Source organism: Canis aureus, chromosome 32 (assembly GCF_053574225.1).
Source record: "Canis aureus isolate CA01 chromosome 32, VMU_Caureus_v.1.0, whole genome shotgun sequence".
NCBI lineage: Eukaryota > Metazoa > Chordata > Mammalia > Carnivora > Canidae > Canis > Canis aureus.
The window spans coordinates 23,996,523-24,014,663 of NC_135642.1; the positions used below are offsets into that span (position 1 = coordinate 23,996,523).

The 18,141-nt window shown below is 36.0% G+C and overlaps 1 protein-coding gene across 5 annotated transcripts in view; it reads right to left on the reverse strand.

Annotated features, from left to right (window-relative positions):
• WDR72 (WD repeat domain 72) overlaps window positions 1–18,141 on the reverse strand; it is a 220,510-nt gene that overhangs the window by 126,152 nt on the left and 76,217 nt on the right. For all 5 annotated transcript variants that reach the window (XM_077881151.1, XM_077881150.1, XM_077881154.1 and 2 more), the window contains one exon: window positions 12,833–13,035. In XM_077881151.1, the coding sequence (XP_077737277.1) occupies window positions 12,833–13,035 (203 nt within the window). The remainder of the gene's footprint in view (window positions 1–12,832; window positions 13,036–18,141) is intronic.

Consider the following 18,141-nt stretch of genomic DNA (forward strand, 5'->3'; position numbering starts at 1 on the left):
AGATTTCCCTCATGTATCAAGGTGTCCAGAACTTGTAAACAAACAAGTGAAAGTCACCAGAGGACAGGAAAACCTCAATTTAAATTCTTTTTCAAGTATCACTTAACCATCAACTACACCTGCTTTAATTGTCAAGTGAGGAAACCTTTCATTACAGCATGGTGTTAAATGTTTACTCTGAATGAAATTCATCATATCCTGAAAATGGAAATTAAAAGCAACCACATTAAATGATTCATCAAAAAGATATCAGGAACTGAAAGAGGACTATAAAAATATTAAGGGACATAATGTTTCATTTATACATAATGAACTACTGAGTATCTTGTAGATTATATTGTTTGGTTCCGTTATATTTCATGATTTGCCTACAAATTAAGCACCACTTATAATGCTTTCTTTACAAAAAAATAAAATAAGGACCAAAAATCCTCAGGTTGAATCCATTTGTAAAAAATAATCAGATTTTGTGACGCCTGGGTGGCTCAGTGGTTGAGCACCTGTCTGTCTTTGGTTCAGGGCATGATACCAGGGTGCTGGGATGGAGTAGCTCATCGGGCTTTCCACGGGGAGCCTGCTTCTCCCTCTGCCTATCTCTCTGTGTCTCTCATGAATAAATACATAAATATTTAAAAAATAAACAGATTTTGATAATTATTTCCTGTTATGAAGCTGTATTCCGATAAATAAGATTATAATGTTTTAAAATTCAAGAGCTTAGTCCTAAAATCAATGGACACTGAGTATTATGTTAAAGCAAAAAACCACCAAGATGTAGTCCCATAAGTGACCCAGAAGAACAGTAGAGCAAACCACCATCTGGGGTGCTGTTTGTTTTCCAGAAACTTATTTCTGGTGCAACTCATTACATCTGCTATATCTGATCCCAGGTTTTCCCTTGAGTAACACAGAGGGTAGACCATTAAGTCAGATGTATATTTCATGGCAGAATTTATTATGATTGATAGAATTATCATAAAAAGGAAAATAAATTTTTTGAATGAAATATATTCAAAACTGATAGTTTTCTACTACTGTCATACTAATTTTATGCATCCTTAATAATACCAGAAATTTGGGATCCCTGGGTGGTGCAGCGGTTTGGTGCCTGCCTTTGGCCCAGGGTGCGATCCTGGAGACTTGGGATCGAATCCCACATCGGGCTCCTGGTGTATGGCCTGCTTCTCCCTCTGCCTATGTCTCTGCCTCTCTCTCTCTCTCTCTCTCTCTGTGACTATCATAAATAAATAAAAAGTTAAAAAAAATAATAATACCAGAAATTTAATACCTAAGGTAAAAAAAAAGTTCTAAACATTAGTTAAGCTATTATTAAATAGCTAAACAAGAAAGGTAAACAGGAAAAATACACTTAAGAGACCTTAAAGACAAACAATTTGTTATCTATAAACCTGACTTTAATTATAAATGACAAAGTTGAAGAAAAGATAGGTCCTTGGTAATTAAAGATCTTAGACTGCTAATCATATGATAAAGTTCTAGAATTTTTTGAAAGTTCCAGATTTAGATTGGAGAGCCATACCCAGTGTCAATTTCTTTTCGTGGTTATGCCTCATGATAACCATGTAGGAAGAGACAGTACCCACATTATACTTTCTACACTCTGCTGTATAATCACAGTTGATGTCATGCTATGGTTTTGGAAAAACGGTTCAGTTTAAGAGACAAAAGAGACAGATCTCCTATAGCACAGACCAATCCCCCAAAGGAATAGACAGGATGAAGAGGTCCCAAGAGTCTTGATTCAAATTTCAGAAATGATTATTAGTACTAGGACAGTTAATCAGTGCACTTGGGCAGAGTTAAATGTTTCCAAACCAGAAGAAGGTAATAGTCCTAAAACAGTAGTCACCTTGAGTCAGAAAACTTCCCATCTGTAGGCAGAATTGTAAGAATGACCCCAAGATTCTCAGTTCCTTGTGAAATATACCTTCTTCCAGTTATTCAGCCACACACAAATCTGGGTACTATCATGAAGGGATTATGCCGATATAATTAAGGTTTCAAATCAGTTGACCTTATTTTATTATTTTTAAAGATTTTACTTATTTATTTGAGAAAGAGAGCACTTGAACAGGAGGAAGGGCAGAAGGAGAGGGAGAAGCAGACTCCCCACTGAGTAGGAAGCCTGATGTGGGAGGGGCTTGATCTCAGTATCCTGGCATCATGACCTGAGCCAAAGGTAAACACTTACTTGACTGAGCCACCAAGGTAACCCAGATCGGTTGACTTTAATATAGGGAGATTATCTGACTCATTTGACTTATTCTTATTCAAAGATATTTTGAAAGCAGAGAGTTTTTAATAGCTGTTTGCAAAGGGAGAAGTCAGAGATTCAAAATATAGGGGGACTTGATACAAAACAATTTTTCTGTGCTGGATTCAAGATTGAGGGTGCTATCTGGCAAGGTACGTGTGGTCCTGGTTGACAGCCAGCAAGAAAATAGAGACCCCAGTCCTACAACCAAAAGGAAATGAATTCTGCCAATAATCTGAATAAGCTTGGAGGAGGTCCCTCAGCTTCAGATGACACAGCAGCCCCCCAGGCTACACCTAGATTCCAGCCATGGGAGACTCCACATAGAGAATCCAACCAGGCCATGCCAGATTCTTGGTACATGAGAAGCTGTGATATAAGATATGTGCATGGCTCTAAGCCTCTACGATCCTAGTAATTTATTACATAACAATAAAAAAATGACAATGCCATAGTTTTTGAAAGGTTCAGGCGGAAGAAGCCAGAGTGGTCATCCATGAGAGCTGAAACTGAGGTTCCTGGAAGGAAGAGGTATACAAGCAGGGTAACCAGAAAAGAAAAAGCAGAGATCTAAGCAAAAGTTAAATCCTATCAACTTAATCACAGCAAAGGGAATTCTGGAATTCTGGGACTACAGGAACAATCCCAAACTGACTTTTAGTCCACTAGATCCCCTGCTTAGTTAGCAATGAATGTTAATTGAAAGAAGTGGGGTGGTGGAGGGAAGACAGGACAACCCAGGAGCCCAGGAATGAGCGGAATTGGGCAGGTCAGAGCCTGGCTGCAGGCTCCATTGGTCAGCACATTCAGCTACATGGGGACTGAGAGAGCAGAGACAGGAACCAACAAGCCCAGTCCTGTACCTAAACCTGATTTACTGTGTGATTCAATCAAGATGAGCCTCTAAAATCCCCCTGGTGGAGAAAGGAGAGGGGAAACAGGTAACTTGATCACTTCCAGTTTTAACACGCCACCGTTCTGAGTGGAAACAGAGGTTTTGGTGAACTTCTGCTCCTCCATCACTCCTCTTTAAGCATCCAGATTAATATTCTACTTCAAGGAGCAAAAGGGAAAACAAAACATATACTCCCAGAGAGTAAATGGAGAGGACCAACTTTTGTGTAGTGACCAGAGACCTCTCCTACAAGCAGGAAGAAAGTGATAAAGGTGAGCATGATTCTGTATTTTGTGAGCTTTCAAATTGGCTCTCTAAAACCATCAGGTCTGGTACAACACATGAAGACCAAAAAAAAAAAAAAAATCCCCCAAGTCAAAAATTTTCATTCCTATGTGACTTTGCCCGGAATTAAATATGTGCCTAAGAAGTCCCGGCTGCTCACAGCAGTTTCTTATGACCGTTTTTTATATATCTGGCAGAATGATCATACTTGGATCCAAAGTCTATGTAGGATATTTCAATTTAAGATCAAAACAGCTGTTAACAGACTTATATGAGGTTCATTGTATATAGAGAATTGCAAATAATGCCATTTATGTCATTATTTGTGTCTAATGTCATGAATGCCATTTGGGGATGCAGAGAACCGGTCGTGCCTTCAGGATGTCACTGTTAAAATGCAATTCAGAAAAATGGATGGGGATATTAGCTGGATATATACTTCAGTAAGTTCATGCTCTTTTAGTTCCAATGAATAAAGCTAAGGTCTTAATACATTTTGTTTTTACCAACATAGGGGAAACATTCCATGAGAATAAATGCTTTCTTTTCTGAGAATTGCTTCCTGTTACATTTTTGCATTTGCAGCTCTCTTAGGACCAGTTTCAACATAAGTCATTGGTACAGAAGTAGTGCTCCTGTTGGGATTCCTTTAAATGGGTCCAGATGGTACTCTTAGTCAATAAGTGATATTACCAGCTTTCAAGAAGAAAGATTTTATTCTCCTTCTTTTCTTTCCTGTTACAAGCCACTAACCCTTTTAGTTAATGCAACATCTGAATTTCTAAAAATACCATTTTTTACACCAGAAAATATCATCCACTGTGGTAGTCATAAACAATAGGAGATAAACATGAGATACTCCTGATACAAGATGATATCTTGGTCACTGAGGAAACTCCTAGTTTCTGCAAAAAGATAATATTTACCATTGCTTTGTCATCAGAACTGGCAAACTGTTTAACAACAGAACATCCAAATCCACTGACATGAATTTGTATCCCCACAGATATGGACTTCTTTCAGTAGGTTGAAGACTTGGGTCCTACAAGAAGCAGAATCTTAACAAAGTTGGAAAATCACAGGTTTTTAAAAAGCAAAAGCAATTTACAACTAAGAAGAAAGTAAGAAAGGAAAGAAGAAATGAGGGAGGAAAAGTCCCCAAACAGTCTAGGGCAGTGGTATATATGATATGGATAAGATTACAGAATTCATAGTTTCTGCAATATCTCTATAAAATTATTAATGTAAATGTAGATAATTTAAAGCCATGCTTTAAAAACTATGTCACAGTGTCCCTAGGTTAAGCTAAGAAATTAAAATGCTTGATATGTTTAACTTTTACTCATTTTTCTATGCTAGAATATCCACCCTGCAAGTGAACGGATGATGATAATCAGACTATTTAATTAAAAAAGGGTTATGATTTTAGATTTCTGTGTTTCTTACAATGAAGACTTGAGGGAGGGGACAGAGAAGAACTGAGCTAAATCTATGTGAAATCTAACACTAAAGAAATGGTATAAACATTTATTCACTGAAAGGGTTTACTTTAGAATTAACAAAAGAGATAGCCTTTTTTGGAACCAGCTAAAACCAGTGCAGAACAAACCCTTTCTCCTAGAAATCACGACTGCCTATCAGCAATTATAAAAACAATAACGCTGACCTTGAATCAGCTTTAAAGGTCTTTGTATACAATTATATTATCAGCTTTATGAATTTTCAGTTGCTATCTCAGCCACAAATTCAATAAATGCAGAGTTGGTCAGTAATAGGAAGATGGCTATTTTAACAGGCTTCACTGAAAAAGGCATTTGAGAAAATAATTGTCATACCAGCATTTTTCATGTTAAAAATGACAGCTCTTTCAAATCCTGCTCAGCACACACCTTCAATGAAGACTTATGACATCTCAGGTAAACAACAATAAAAAAAAGATCATAGACAAAACCAGAAGTAATTTAGATAAATAATACCTGCAATCCTAGGAAATCAACCGTCAGCTAAATGGTTTTTATACCTAGAAAATTTTTCTTTTATTCAATATTAGGATTCAAAGTAAACCCTTAAAACATTTTTTTTCTCATCTTGAGTTTATAATTTCACTTCCTCTTCTGTAATCTTAAATGTAACAGCTAGCAACAGTACAGAAACCCAAAGCAAAAGAGCCCCTGCATGTAGTTATTGAAATTAACAGATTCGGCATCTTTTACCACCAGCCAGGTATCATAGCAACCTTGTATTGCTGAAAACTGCTAGAAAACTCTTCAAACCCAGCCGGACTCTGCTTTAGGGAAATCTTTGACAATGCTGGGGACATTACTGGCTGTCAACATCTGTGGGTGTTGCTATGGGCACAGTCACAAAGAACCCCGCCATCTCCACAGAAAGGTATACACGCAGAGAGGGTGGGAGGGACACAGATACATTGATAAGAAAATCAAAAAGAAGAAATAATTGCGCTAGCAATATACAATAGGCACACAATTTTGAGACCATGTTTTACACTACTTCTCTCCCATTGAAGCTAGAGAATCCAAATTCAGCTGAACTGTAATTGTGACTAAACATGAACCAGGGGGTAGAAATAATATCCTAAAACTCTGCACTTGTACCATTTATCACAAGTCTTAATTTAAAACTCGAAGTGAATTGCATTTAAAATAATATTTAAACTTCCACTTATAAACCCTTGATAGTCGTTTATAAATCTACAGAAGAGAAAAGAACAGGTTACCATGAACAAGAACCCAATATTGATTTTTCGCCGGTGCAGTAAGGCGTCTCCATTCTATTTGGCTGCTGTCAAAGCCACTCTTTAACAGCTGGAGTCAAATTGCACTATTTACAGCAAGAGCCCTTGTCAAGTGGACCATAAGTATCCTAACAATACACTATTCAAATGGCACTTTGCCACACAAATTGCTGACTTGATGAATAACCTATGTCAATGACTAAGGCCAATATAAAAGTTTCATTTTTATGAGAGGCTTTACATTCACACATTAAGTAAGCTTTCTTTGAAGAACTATTAGGCTATATATTTCAGGCCTTGGGACGCTGAAAATAATTAAAATCTGTTTAAATACATCAAGGGAACTTGACAACATTAATATGGATCTGGTGTTAACTACATTTGTCACACGAGTCAGAACAGTGCCCTTCTGTTCCTGGCACTCCCCACCGGCGCGTGCAGTACAATGCAGGACTTAAACCAGCCACGCACCATGAAATACGAGCATTCTCCTTTTGTGCCTCTAATTTACATGGCCAACGAATGTTTAGATGCAAGCAGTGCTTTGAAGTCCTGTGAGGAAATTCATGGTTGCTTCTGTGTGCAGACGGACAGCTGGAGTCTTTTAACCGTGTGTTTTGTACTTTTCACAGTGACTCTGAGACCTCCTACATTAGTTTTGAAAGAAAGCTGTGATAGGCTTTTCATACTTTTTCTCAACATTGAGGTGACTGTACCACAAAGTTTACATTTATGCCACAAAGTGAGAAAGGGACATTTCTCATAAAGGAGCCATAAGAAAGGTATTAAGTATTACAGAGATTTTTTATTTAACTGTTATATGATATAAAAGTGGTTATACTCTATAGTCAAAAATTTGCATCACTTCACATGTTTCACAAAGCAAATTGGCTTGTATATTTCCCTGCTACTGTATACTTCTATATCTTACTAGGATGAGTGTTGTCATTTAGGAACTCAAATTTTAAGTTGAGATTCACTAAATCAAAATACTCAGAACAAAAATCTTAAACCAATGTATAAAGAGAGAAATTCCTATATTTTAGTGACACACATGGATGTCTAATAACACAAATTTATTTTCTTGTAAAACTACACAAAGTTGATGGAAAATATTTTGTACCTTAGGAAAAAAGCTATATGTTATTTATTACATTTTAAAAAATATACCAAACATTAACTACTCATCAAAAAAGTGAAAATTACCACTCTTTATTAAGGATTTATCCTTCTGTAATGCATATTATTTATTTGTTTACTATAGCGATTAAATTTTGTTAATAAAATAGAAATAATTCAGTAAAAAAAACTAAGTTCATGTACAACATGCAATGTTGCCACATGAATTATTATTTCATATTTCTACATGTAAATTTACAGGTGACATTTTAAAGCATTATCATTAAAGAAACTACTCTTATTCTATTCTGGTTATTTTTAGTGTCATAAAATACAAGGAACTAACATTTCATTTTGATAAAGTAATTAGTAGTGGGGTCCAATTTTTTACTGGTGGCCTACTGGTGCACCATCTGTGTTTTACGAGAGGTAGCGGGATAAAGCTCTAATAAGATTTTTCAGCAAATGGTACCAAATAGACATTACTTAAGGTCAAGTAAAGGTTAAAAAATACATATTTCTATAAAGCTCACTTGAGTATAAATAAATGTAAATGAATGCTTTATCTATAATCAATTTTATATGTTTGGATAAAGATGTATGTATAGGTACATTATTTAAAGGAAATGTCATTAAAATTTTTTGCTTGGATTGGGAGCTATCATGTACATACTTGTTTTTCTAAAAAGGCAGATTTGCAAACATGTATGCATTTCATGATTTCTATCAAGGAACAGACCCAACGAGGTCATTGGGATTGTATTCCGCATAGTGCAAAAGAAGTTGGAATGAGTAGTTTCATTAGAAATTCAGATATCTAAGGAGGAGAGGTGTTGGCTGTTTTGCCAATCATCCTATAGTACCCTCATAATTTCTAAGTCTAGAGAGGACTGTTTAGATCAGAAATTGGCAAACTATAGCCAGTGAGCATCAAATCTAGTCCACTACCTGTGTTTGTAAATAAAGTTTTATCGGAGCACAACACTTGTTTGCTTAAGAATTGTGGTAGCTACTGTGCTCAAATTGCAGAAATGAGTAGTTAACAACAGCGAAAATCTGGCCCTCAAAGCCTAAATGTTCATCATTTGATTCGTTACCAAATAGTTTGCTTATCTCTGGTTGAGTTCAACACTGTCCAATACAAATAGAATGTAAACCACATAAATACTTATAAGCTGCCTAGTAGCCATATTAAAAAAAAAAACATAAAAAGAAACAGGTAAAATTCATTTTAATAACATTTTATTTAATTCTCTCTATAAAAAAGATCATTTTAACATGTGGTGCTAGCAAAATTTCAAGCATTCAATAGCCATATTCGATCAGTGGCTACCATATTAAACAGTGCAGCACTAAACAATCAACCAGGGGGAGCTGTTGGAGCCCCGCATCTGATAGAAAATCAGTTTTTTAAAAGAAAGGGCATTCCCAGCACACTGCAATGGATCTAAATTGTGATAGTTAAAATAACCCTGTTTATTACTTATTTACAGACAAGAAATGCAAACAAACAAACAAACAAAAAGTTTAAAACCAACTCAACCAACCAACAGACAAAGCAGGCCTTTTCTTCTTAAAATATGAAGCTACAAAGATTTCTGCTATGTAGAGATGATTTTAGTAAGGTTGTTTATTTCCTACTTTGAAGCTAAATTCCTCCCACTGCAATTTAAACAGTTTCTATCTTGTTTTATCCTCAGCAGAATCTGAGAAAAGCAGTTCCCCATCACTAATATGATATTGTATTCCTTTAAATCCTTTAAGACTCTGGCCCTCTTGTACTCCAAAGATTTTTCTTTGTCTAGCTGCACAAATTCAACAACTCTAGCATTTCAAATTGGACCCATTTTGAAAGTGTTGTATTACATTTGTTGTTCTCTGTAAAACCTTTTCCCAAATCTATATTCACTCTTCAAATGCAAGAAAACTTGAATATTGCATTCAAATAAATTCCAAATATTTTGAAACACAAGTAGCTCACCATGTCACAGATCTACCATGCTTTCCTTCTCTTTAAACAATTAATTCTACCATTTGAAAGTACTTCACAGCATGCCACTGAAATCCACATAAAAAAGTTCTGAAACACAAAGAAACTTTATTATATATTTCTACATTTCACAGGGTTACTGTCCCTCATTTTCCTACCTCTAAAATGAGTGTGATTCAAATCTTCTTCTTTAAAACTATTCTTTTCTTATGAAAACTCATGAAGCATTTTAGTACATTAACAATAAGGACAATGGAGAATTTCAAGCTCTCTTGAAATTTCATGCGTATTAAATTTGTAAATAAATGAAGATTAAGATAAAACAATCTCAAGAGCTTAAATCAAAGAAGATGAAAGGAAGATATGCAGCCATAAAAGGGGAAGCACAAATAAAAATACCTCTAATTAGCAGTAAGCTCAATAATAATAGAAGTATGGTGTCTAGAACAAGGGAGGTGATAGTCTTATCTGAATAAACTTGCCAACTCTGAAGAGAGTGAATGTTAGTCATCTGAGGCAAAGGGCAGTAGCAAGGAAATAAAGCTGGAATAAGCCTAAGAGTAGGAAAACAAGACCCTGGCATTTTATTGCTTTCTGGAGTCAAGAAAGAAACAAAATTACATAAAGAAAATGAAATCTATATATACTATTACCACTACCTAAAGGGTAGCTCTGAGGTCCTCCAAGAAACTGAAAGAAATAGTAATCAGTTTACCTTCTGGGAATTAAGCTAGTAAAATAGGTACTTGATGAATGAGATTTGCTCCTGTAGACCTTAGGCATCTGACGTGCAGGAGTCAAGACACATCTCCAAGATTTTGTCTACTATTCTAGCATATAATTCCCACTAGAAAACTCACACTCCATTATGCATAGACAGCAACAAAGCCACATCAGGTGGGAGTGCTGGGCAGTCATTAGGGCTTACTCACCAAGCTTTATTTCTCTCGATCTTATAACTCAATTCCCCACCTTTGGAGACCAAGATCTTATGACTGTCATCTTTGGTTGTGAATGTTAAAGTTTCATCAGACTGACATAATTTTCCTTATAAGATAGGACTTATTTCAAAAACATGAAAAGCAGTTTTGGGAATCTAAAATCAATCTGACTAGATGAGAAAAGAAAAACAATAAACAACAACAAGCTGTAGCCTACTGACTGGTTTTATTCTCTCATATTCTCCTCTTTTATTTTTTATTTTATTTTTAAGACTTTTTTTTTTTTTTAAAGATTTATTTATTTATTTATGATAGACATAGAGAGAGAGAGAGAAAGAGGCAGAGACACAGGAGGAGGGAGAAACAGGCTCCATGCACCGGGAGCCCGACGTGGGACTCGATCCCGGGACTCCAGGATCGCGCCTTGGGCCAAAGGCAGGCGCTAAACCGCTGAGCCACCCAGGGATCCCCTTAAGACTTTTTAAAAGATTTTTGTTTATTTATTCATGAGAGACACACACACACAGAGAAGCAGAGACACAGGCAGAGGAAGAAGCAGGCTCCATGCAGGGAGCCCAATGCAGAACTCGATCCCGGATCTCCGGGATCATGCCCTGGCGCTAAACCGCTGAGCCACCTGGGCTGCTCATATTTTCCTCTTTTAAAGGAGGAGAGTATGAACAAAAGTGTGTGGCCTAAATGCAATTAAAAAAAAAAAAAGATTCAATACTTAGGAATTTTTCAATGTATGTCAGCCTTGACCAAGAAACAGTATCTTGCATCAGACTCTTGGAGCTCAGCGAATGAGCACCCTCTGCCCTCCACTCAACGCTCATCAAGGAGTCCTCTGTGAAAATGGCACTTGCCTTTTCTCCGCTGCTACCTATAGCTTGGCTATAGTGAGAACGTGCTGAGCAATGAACAAAGTTTCAGTTATATTTATCATCATAAACTTGAGCCTTGTCATTCTATGATACATGCATTTATTGGGTATTTGGTTAGTGTGTTCTCAAAAAATTGATAAAGCTTGGCTTTACTGATAAAATATAAATCAAGTATTTAAACCCAAAAAGCTGAAGATCACACACTGATGCCCCCACCCCCCAAACTACAGCTTTTTTTGTTTTTTAAACTTATTTAAAATCCATACCCAATGTGGGGCTTGAACTCATGACTCTGAGTCAAGAGTCACATGCTCTACCCACTGAGCCAGTCAGGTGCCAAACTCCCCCTTTTTCCCCACCCTGCAGCTTTGAGGCACAGCTTGAGCAGCTTATGAAGCTTTCTTAAGGATGACACATCCAGCACCTGTGTGGTTAAGTTGGTTGGGCATCAGACTCTTGGTTTCAGCTCAGGTCATGATCTCAGGGTCCTGGGATCAAGCCCGACATCAGGCTCTGGGCTCAGTGCAGAGTCTACTTATCCCTCTCCCTCCCCCTCTGTTCTTGCCCTCATTTGTCCTCTCTCTCAAATAAATAAATAAATAAATAAATAAATAAATAAATAAATAAATAAATAAAATCTTTAAAAGAAAAGATGACATATCCTTTTGCTTTGAACCATTACATGCACATGAGATAAAAAACAAAGCCTTAATAAGGACTTTAAATAAGGCTTAGTATTAGTCTTCATAATACTATTAAAATGATGGAAAATGTTAATAAATCAGCAAAATTTTGATTTAGAAATCCCACTTTTCGAAATATATCCTGTTAAATAATACTGAATATGAAAAAAAGCTTTGAGGTTCATAGATATGTTATTCATAAAAGTGAAACATAAAAAACAATCTCTACATCAAGCCATAGGAAATAATTTAATCAATAATAATATATGCAAAGTATAGAGAATGATACAGACATTAAAATATCATAGATAATATTATGAAAATAGGTTTACATAGAAAATATTCCATTAGATATATATACATATAAATGGCATAGTTACAACAACATGATGAGAGGGTAACTTAGAAATAAGATGACAAAAAGATGGAAGAGTCCCTTAAAGAAATCAGATTAAATTGCCATATCATTTTAAAACTGAAAATAAGAAAGCTCATCCAAATCTCTGTGAAGGTGGTTGACTTGGTTTACAAAACTAAATGCAAACTCTATCATTATTTATTAATTAAGGCTTGGAACCCTAAAGGGCTGGTGATCCTACAGATGCTGAGTATATCAAAAAATTCGTCAATACAATGACCCAGTTTTTGTGATACCTTTTTGGTTTATCTGTAATAAGCATTTTAAAGAAGAGGTCACATACACTCAACTGAAAAACAAAAATGGATCCAGACCACAGAATATAGCCCCTCCCCCAAATGAAAACCATCTAGAACTCAAGAGTTAATATAAGATTGACTCAATTATGATAGCCAGAGCTTGTCAAAAAGAATGCTATACCAAACCTAATAACCACTTAAAAAGTTATCCTGATTCACCCAAGATCACTTGGTAGATATGTCTGGTAGATGCAGTCACCTCTGAGTTCTTGCTTCTGTGCTGACATTTAATTGCCACATATCCATGGAGGCATGTTCTCTGTGAGCAGCAACTTGGTTTGAACTTACCTTACATGAAGACTCCACTTGCAAACCAGGGCAAGGTATTGGCCCAAGCTGATAGGAGCTGGAGGATCTCTGTTCTACAGTTTTGTGCTTATGTGTCTCTGAGGCAGCTGGAAGTATAGATTCAGGCTTTAGAAGTTGTGAATCATCACAACAATTGAGAATAATTCTTGCTCTTTCTCCTGTTTCATGTCTTTCCAAAGTGCCTGGAAAACAAGATTAAAAATTTTAAAAATTATGCAAAATATTTACTCCAAAAGAATGAAAAGAACAAAATACTTTTATCAGAAAAATTACAATTCTTTAAGTGATCATGCCTTCTTATAGATGAAAAAGGAGCCTGAGAGCTTTCTCTATATTATTCAAATCATCTTACAAAGGCTGAAATTATGGGCTTGAAAACCCCATCTTCCTATTTGTGCTTTTTTATCCACTGAAATCAACAGGGCATTCAATAGTCTTTAACAGTAAAATCTCTTACTTATTATACAGTATGCAAGTGATCAATAACAACCAACTATGGAATATTTTAGTGCTGTCCCCTAGTGTTTCAACTCACAAATAACAGAGAACCACAGTGCTCTTTGCTTTAAAAAAAAAAAAAAAGTTTCTTTTGGTAATATATGTACATAATTTAAGTGGATAGGACAAGTAAGAACACAGATGTTCTATATTGCTACCTCCTTTACCCAAGAATCCTCACTGCTTTGGGAATGCACAGCACTCTAGAATTTTGTTATGATGGCTATTATATCCTTTGACTTTTATTTATGTGATTAGAAAAGAAAATCCCACAAACAATCCTTTGCCCTCTTCTCTGCCATTCCTTCAGTTTCAGACTTTCAAGATGGTGGTAAGTTCCATTCAAATTTATAAGGAACAAGTACAAAATAGAGTAAAGATATCAGAAAACAACTCACAAGGAGTTAGTGCTTTTCTAAAATACAATGCCAAACTCTCACTGAAATCTTAATAAATATGAATTCCGCTGATCACTGTCTCTAATGAGTTCATTTACATTATTCATACTATATTAAATATCTAACCTATATCCTACTAAGTAGAGATGCTAAGGAAAATTTTTTTTTTTTTGAAAATTAACTTGACATACAAACAGTATAGATTTCATCTCATATTACCCCTTCCCTATGAGAAATGAGAAAGTACTTGTATTTTCCCAATGAGAAAGTAGTTGTACTAATGGTTAAGAAGGAGAAAGGTAATTCTTATTAATAGTATTTTTTAAAACATTTTATTTATTTGAGAGAGAGAAAGAACATGAGTGGGGGGAGGGGGAGGAGCAGCAGGGGAGGGAGAGAAACTCAAGCAGACTCTGAGCTGAGTGTGAAACCCAGTCTCAAGACCCTGAGATCATGACCAGAGCCAAAACCAAGAGTTGGATCCTTAACTGACTAAGCTTCCCAGTGACCCTCTTATTAATAGTATTAAGAAAATATAAATTTAAAGGAATTACAATAAGGAAATAAAAAGAATTCTATACCACTATGTCTAGATAAGCAGAAGATTAAGATTATCCAGTCTTTTCCCATTTTTCCTCTTCTCTTCTGTATTATTCCTTTACAGCAACTAAACTACCATTAGTTGGTACTCTGGATTCTTAATCAGCAACAACTACTATGCTAAAATATTTGGTGGAAGTTTAGTCTTTAGTAGCTTAACAACACTTTTTTTTTCATTATAACATTTCTGCATTCATAACTTAACACATTTAGCATAGAAACTCACAAGCATGTTCTTTCTCTAGGTTTATTCCCCCATCAAGATTAATATATCTTGAACAAATAAAGCTGGTAGCAACAAGAAAACCCCATTTCTCAAGGATGATAATAACAAAAGTTTCTCAAACCAAAGATAATAGTTATTACTCCTTGCTGAAAATGACTGCATCCCAGAACTTGTAACTGTGACATTTAGCAAACTTCACTGACTTTCTGAGCTATCTCTCTCATAGATAAATAATTAACTTAGCATCTACTATGGGGTCACTCATTCACTGTGCTAGATGCTGGCAATTTATGCTAAACAACAATGACTCAGTCTTTGTCCCTCTTGAGCTTATGTAACATCTCATGGTTGTGTGGAGGCAAGAAATATCTGAAAACTAATCTGCTATAATATTTAAAGTAACATGAAGCTATTTTCACTCCAGACTAAAAACTTCCCATTTTAACTAACAGAATGTTGGACACTTGGTTTTGCAAAAAATAGTTTCCATCATGATTAGCTGTAAAATATGTGAAAATAATTATTTTGTTTCAAAGAACTGGTTGAAGCACAAATGTGACATAAGGAATCATTAGAGTGACTCCATTTCTTTTAAAGTTATCATAGACAAGTAAATTGCAAAACAATGAAGTGATTTTATTACAAGTTCAAGGCAACAGCTTTTAAAAGCCCAAACGCTGAGAATGGAGAGATAGCGATTCCCAGGTATGTTAGTCATCAATTCATTGTTACTTAGTTCCAAATTCACCCTTCATTGCCTGCTCTGTGAAAATGGATATGTGCTTTTAAAATATTTTTCCTTATCCATAAATGTTAACCTTTAACATTCTGGATAAGAGGTGATGGAAAAGCCTAGTAGAAGAAAAGTTTCTTTTCTTCTTGGTTCTGGTGTGCTCTGTTGCAGCAGCATGGGTGGCTTCCCCAGCAGTAGGCTCCTACAGTGCATGGCAGTCAGCAGCACCCTGCAGGTAGCGGCTGCCTTGGGCACACTCTGTGTGGTTGCATGACAGAGGACTTCCAGTGAGACATCTCTCTGTGAATGGCTTTCCCTAGCACCCTAGGGAGCATATTTCTGGCAAGTTCCACCACATCACACCACACCACACCACACCACACCACACCACACCACACCACACCATACCAACTTCTCCACAAATCCAGTGACCACAGCCATGGCCTTTCCAATAAAGTCAGTATCTTTGTCCTGGGCAGCCTATCTTCCTTGGGCAGTCTATCTCAGCTCTAGGTATAGTGGCTGCTCCATAAATCTGCTATTCCTAAATTCTCTAGAGTTTTCTTTAGTTCTTATCAGCCAGTTCCTCATATTACATTCTTTGTGATGGTTCACAATTCTTTACATTAAATTTTCTCTGCTCAAATTATTGTGTCATTTCTCTCTCCTGTTTAGACAGATTATTATACCATGATAAAACACTTCTGATGCAAGATGTTCTTTTTTAAATATATCCTGAAATCATGGGATTCATATAACTTCAGGGATATATTTAAATTGTTAGAAAAGTCTATAGCAAAAACAGTAGCCTAGGAGGGATGCCATGATCCGGAGGAGGTCCAACAAGGAGTGCCTTTGTAACTCTAATAAACTGTCTTTGGCAGCAGACAGAATAATCACTGCTTCCTGATATTAAAGAAATATCAGAAACTGAAGGTTTACAAAATTGCTTAATTCAACATCCAATTTCAAGAGAATTTTTGCTTTCCAAAGTCAACTCAATGATAACTAGATCTTTCTTTTTCTTTTGCTCTGTGCTACATCAAGAGTACAAGCTAACTCACACTTAACTCTTCATTTGAATCAATCTGAACACAATATGGAAAGATATGTGAATTACACATCATTTTATGTGATAATATGATTTCCTCCCTCAAAGTAGATGTTATGTGAAATATACCATAAACTCTATCCCAAGTAAAAATCATATTGTATAAAAATGCTTTCTATGCAAATATCTTGAATTTTTTCTATTACTTTTTCATTAATATGAGTTTTAATACAATTTGTCCTAATCATAAACTTATAATAGTACCTTTGAGAATGGAATCAATCCTGAGAAAAGAGAGCTGGAACAGTTAGTGTCCTAACAGAGTGAAGGAAAGATGACACCAGTAAGCATTAGAAGCACTTTTCACTGATCCCAAATTGCTTATTCCTCAATAAGCCAGTGCACAGAAATATAAGGAGTAGCAAGATGCTCTGTGCAGAGCCCCAGGCACATATTGGCAATATTCCCACTGTATATCCTGCTTTCATCACCAATTCAACATTGCATATCTAATCTTTTTTTTTTTTTTTTTTAAACCAAAACTTCCTATGATCCCTCTCTGTAGCCCTATCTAACCACTGTCCTCTCTACCTGTCAGGGATGACAGCCTGCAGACATCTCTGGATGGTGGCTAAGAGAAGACCTGACAACCAGGCTGCCCTGCACATTAATCCTGGTTTTACCCTGTCCAGTTATACGGCTCTGGACAAGTCATATTCCTGTGCCTCTGTTTCCTCACCCATGCAATGGGGTTAATAATAATTCTCATCTCACAGGGTTACTATGTGGATTACTTTGAGTAAATATTTTAAAAGACCTAGAAGTTTCTGGCACACCGTGTGTGCTGTGCTATATGACATCCTCTCTCTGAAACATGTCAAGTTCTCACTTGGCACTTGTGAGCAGTTTAACAAAACTTCTTGGGTCTTTAGTTCTGGGATCTGCCTGATGCCCGGGCCCGAGGTCACTGTACATATGACCAGAGTGGGCCCCCATTGCCTCCTACCTGAGACTCGAATCTTCTCAATCAGCCTTGCCTCTCAGGCTAGGTAATAATCAGAATCAGTAGGATTATATATTTGACTTATTTTTTAATCCTCTTTAGTAAACCAGGCTGAAGTCTGGCATAAATTAAAGGCTAGATAAATACTTCTTAATGGATTATATGACGTCAAAAGACTGGCTAATGATTTTTTACTGTGGCTACACTTGGGATTAAATCCAAACTCCTTGACCTACAAGTCATATTCTTGCCTCTGCTTACTCATGTGTCATCTTCCCCTTGCTCACAAATCAGATATTTAAAAAAAGTATTTAAAATAAACACATCCTTTCCTGCTAACTCTATCTCACTCTTCAAGTATTAGCTTAATATCTCACCTCCTCAGAGAGTCCTTTCTAAAGTAAATTCTTATCTTCTCTTGTTTTCTATCTTAGCTTCTTTCCTTTATTTTGTAGAAATTAACACGTTTGTAATTGGTATATTTGATTGCTTGCTTAAATTCAGGGCTGCCTCCCTCCCAGATGTTTTTTTTTTTTTCAGATATGTATTCTATGAAATACAAGAATTTGTATTCCAAATACAAAGCAGAACTCAATACTTGAACAAAGTATTGGAACAATACTTTCCAATAACAAAGCAGAACTCAATACTTGTTCTGAATGAATAAATACTGAATGAATAAATTAAATAATAAATTAAATGTTACCCTTTCCCTGTAGCAGTGGAAGGAGAAGGCTATGAATCAGAGCATACCAGGGTCTTAGTGTGACAGGAGTTAT